This window comes from Malurus melanocephalus, unplaced genomic scaffold (assembly GCF_030028575.1).
Source record: "Malurus melanocephalus ecotype Western Australia unplaced genomic scaffold, MMel_1.1 scaffold_579, whole genome shotgun sequence".
Lineage (NCBI taxonomy): Eukaryota > Metazoa > Chordata > Aves > Passeriformes > Maluridae > Malurus > Malurus melanocephalus.
The window spans coordinates 383,762-387,419 of NW_026623811.1; the positions used below are offsets into that span (position 1 = coordinate 383,762).

General features: G+C 51.7%; 1 protein-coding gene across 1 annotated transcript in view; it reads right to left on the bottom strand.

Annotated features, from left to right (window-relative positions):
* Positions 1-2,248: 2,248 nt before the first annotated feature.
* The window catches only part of LOC130583382 (fibulin-2-like), a 3,832-nt gene continuing 2,422 nt past the window's right edge, over positions 2,249-3,658 (bottom strand). Inside the window, exon 2 of the mRNA XM_057382689.1 lies at positions 2,249-3,519. Coding sequence (XP_057238672.1) covers positions 3,009-3,515 — 507 coding nt within the window. The 5' untranslated portion in view covers positions 3,516-3,519 and the 3' untranslated portion in view covers positions 2,249-3,008. The remainder of the gene's footprint in view (positions 3,520-3,658) is intronic.

Genomic DNA, 3,658 nt, shown 5'->3' on the forward strand with positions numbered 1-3,658 from the left:
TTGAAGCTGTTTGATGAACCACAACTGAGGAATTCACTTCTGGAAGCTTGTTGGAAAGGTAGAAGGACTTGGGCAAACACTTCAGCTTCTTGTCATGGTTGTGCCCAAAGGAAGCCTCCTGGTGGGCTTTCATTCATGAATATTTTAATGTTTTACASATTCATGAGGCAGGAACTGAGAGGGTGTATTAAAAAAAAAACTGAGGGCCAAAGTATGGTTCTGTTTAAACCAATCATTTTATGATTRTCACATTGAAGAAAGGCTCTGTCCCTTCCACAACTCAACATCAGTAATTATCTTTTACAAAGATACAGGATGCTGAAGAACACAAACAACCCCTCCCAAACTTGGCTGCACTACAATCAAATCGAATTCTTTCTAGGAGCTGCAAATTTCACATTTGATTTCAATTTTCAGGGCTGGTTTAGGGATGCACAGGAGTTTGTGTTTTGCTTTTCTCTGGAGAAATGTGCCCAGTTCCTTCCCTGCAGACACGTGCCAAGTGACAGTGACCCTGTGAATGARCAGCCACAAAGCTGCACCCCTGCCCAGACTGGGGAAAACCTGACCTAGAAAAATACAAATAATACTGTAAAAACCGTGATAATACTGCAAAACTGTGYGCAAACTGTGCACAAGCACATGGGTGATTAATATTGGAGAATCCAGGACAACACCCATTCAAACAAAGCATGCCAAACCCCAGGACATTASGGGAATAAATTCTGATTCAGATAAATCAAATTCTGAACCGATCACTGTGGGTTTTTTAATTTTCTCCCTGTGCTGATGCCGTTCCTGGTAAAAGTAAAATAATGCAGCTGCTGCTYTGAATGTGCTGAAATGCAGGCAGAGATCCTAGAGACAGAAGGTGTCCTCACATCAGATGGGGGGCAGAGCAGGGAAATTCTTCACCACCTCCACAGAGCAGCTTGCAAAGGAGCCAACGGGGACCTTTTTGCAGAGATATTTGAGCAATAACTCTTTCATTGCTCCCGTGCTGGCGCTGGACAGAGAAGACAAACCCAACATTACACAGGGGCTGCCCATCTGTCGGTCACTCCCCCCTGCTCAAAGGTTATCACTCACACAAGGCAGGGAGCAGAGAGACAGATAAGGTGTGTGACAATGTGTGACAAGGGATTAGCAACCCCAGCAGCSCAGCACCCTCCCCAGGCAGACAGGAGCCTCCCCAAATCCCTTGGGAGACTCCCTCTGAACAATCCCTGTGCTCACAAAACCCATCTCAAACACGTTTGATCTCCTGAAATCCTTGGCAGACACAAAAGAGAGCCAACCCTATGGACTCGAGCTCTCTGCATGTGGGATGTGGGTTCCTTCAGCTGTTTGTAAATACCTGGATAGTACCTAACTGGAAACCTTTGATGGGAAGAATTTCACGTGATGCTGGGGTGCTGGTGTCTGTCTGGAAGGTCGACAGTGAGCTTTAACCCTACAGAAAACTCAGATTTTGACACTGAACAGGGAAGAGCAGAGGGGGAAGGGTTGTCAGGTCAAACCCCCTCCCCTGCCATGGAAACAGGAGCAGCTCTAACGTGAGGAAAGGCTGAGAGAATTGGGATTGTTCAGCCCAGGGAAGAGAAGACTTTGGGGTGACATAACTGTGGCCTTTCCAGAAGCTGAAGGGGCCTAAAGAAATATGGAGAGAGACAGTTTCCAAAGGTCTGGAGTGACAGTGCAAGGAGGAATTGCTTCAAACTGCAAGAGGGGAAATCTAGGTTAGATATATGGAAGAAATTCTCCCCTGTGAGGGTGGGGAGGCCCTGGCACAGGGTGCCCAGAGAAGCTGTGGCTGTTCCATCTCTGGAAGTGCCCAAGGCCAGGTTGGATGGGGCTCTGAGCACCCTGGGATAGCAGAAGGTGTCCCTGCTTATGGCAGGGCGTTGGAACTGGATGATCCTTAAGGTCCATTCCCCAAATCATGGAGATCCTTCCTGCGCCCCGAAAGGCAAATTCACCTGCTTCCTCCAACCTTTTCCTGACCCTCCAMCTGAATCCCATCTGCTCACTGTTTGGTTTTTATTTTTGTTTTTGTAGTCAAACAGCATCAGACAGAGCAGGAGAGAAGAAAAATAAAACAATCCAGGGGACACATTTAAAATGTCAAGGTACACCTGGAACCAAGGTGGTTGGAGATAGCCTTRTGTGGCCCAGGTACCAGCAGCTAACACAGCAGGAAAGTATCTGTGTCCTTATCAGTAAAATCTTCASAAGTTTATTGGTAACACTGATTTTATTCAATCGTTTAACAATTAACATGGGTTAATAGCTCAGCCTGATGAAGCTGTGGTTTTTATACATAGATACATTTATATATGTGTGTATGTGTGTATTTAAATATGTCAAAGCTGTCAGAAGATCCTGTGTCCCATGTCTGTCTCCAGGGGACACAGCCACTGACACATTTTGGGGCATTCCTGCTGAGCTGGGGCACAGCTGGGAYTGACAGTGGGGTCAGCCTTGGGGTCATCAGTGGCTGTGAAGGGCTGAGCCTTGACTGCCAACATCCTCACGTGAGTGGTCAAGGCTTTGCTCCGGAGCATGGAGACATCAGAGGGGTTTGCCCCTAAAAACACAGCCCTGTGCCAGCCCAACTTCTCCCACCTCAGAAAAAGATGGGAGAGAGGGTGTCAGCCAACCTCCTGATCCTGGTCCCACCACTTGGAACCCTATGGGATTACAGGAAGCAAAAGCCTGGCTCCTGGGAGGAAGCTTTATCCAGCAAGTTTAATGTAAACAGCCCATATAAACACAAACACACACGAAAGCAGAATCATCTTCCAAATAAATAAATAGCTGTGTTCTCTCCAGTTACATGCTAGCAGCACCAGCCCAAGCCCTGTGGCACAAACCTCACAACCAAGCAAGCAGACACTCTACAAATGACAGAGGACATGGCACCGCCCCAGCGCTCGGTGACAGTCCCCAAGTCCTCCAGGACACTCTCAGGTGTCTCAGCGAGGATGCCCCAGGGCAAAAGGAGAGCTTCACTCGTGGCCCTGGCCGGCTCTGCACTGCAGCTGTCCCCCGTGGGCAGGGCAGGTACAGATTTGGGAGCCCCGGGTGGTGACAGTGCCCGCGGGCACCGCCATCTCCTCCTCGTCGTAGCAGACGCAGCGGGGACAGCCATCGGCCACCGGGCTGCCCACGGCGCGGCAGGCGGGGGCCAGGCGGGGACACAGCGGGGCGCAGGTGATGTCCCCTCCCGGCTGGCAGGTGCACAGCTTGCGGGCGAAGTCGATGTAGAAGGAGCGGCCGGCGGGGACGCGGCCGCTGGAGAAGCCCTGCATGTCGCAGTCGCTCTGCAGGTAGGGCGGGCAGGAGCAGGGCGGGGGACACGGGGGACAGCAGCCACCGGCGCTGGGGGTGGCYGTGCCCTCCGGCTCCTCCTCGGGGCACGGGGAGCAGGCGCTGGGGTCACACGTGGGTTTTGGGGCCGCGCTGCAGAGCAGGAGGCAGGCGAGCGACAGGCGGAGGGCGGCGGCGAGGGCCATGATTCTGGGGGAAAAAACGGGGGAAATGGGAGCAGGTGGCACACTGGGCTTGAGGACATCGAACCCCAGGGTCTGGGCTGGCCCCTCCATGGTTTAAAATGAAGGGGATGCAGCCACATCCCTCTGACCTGGCCATGGCTGGA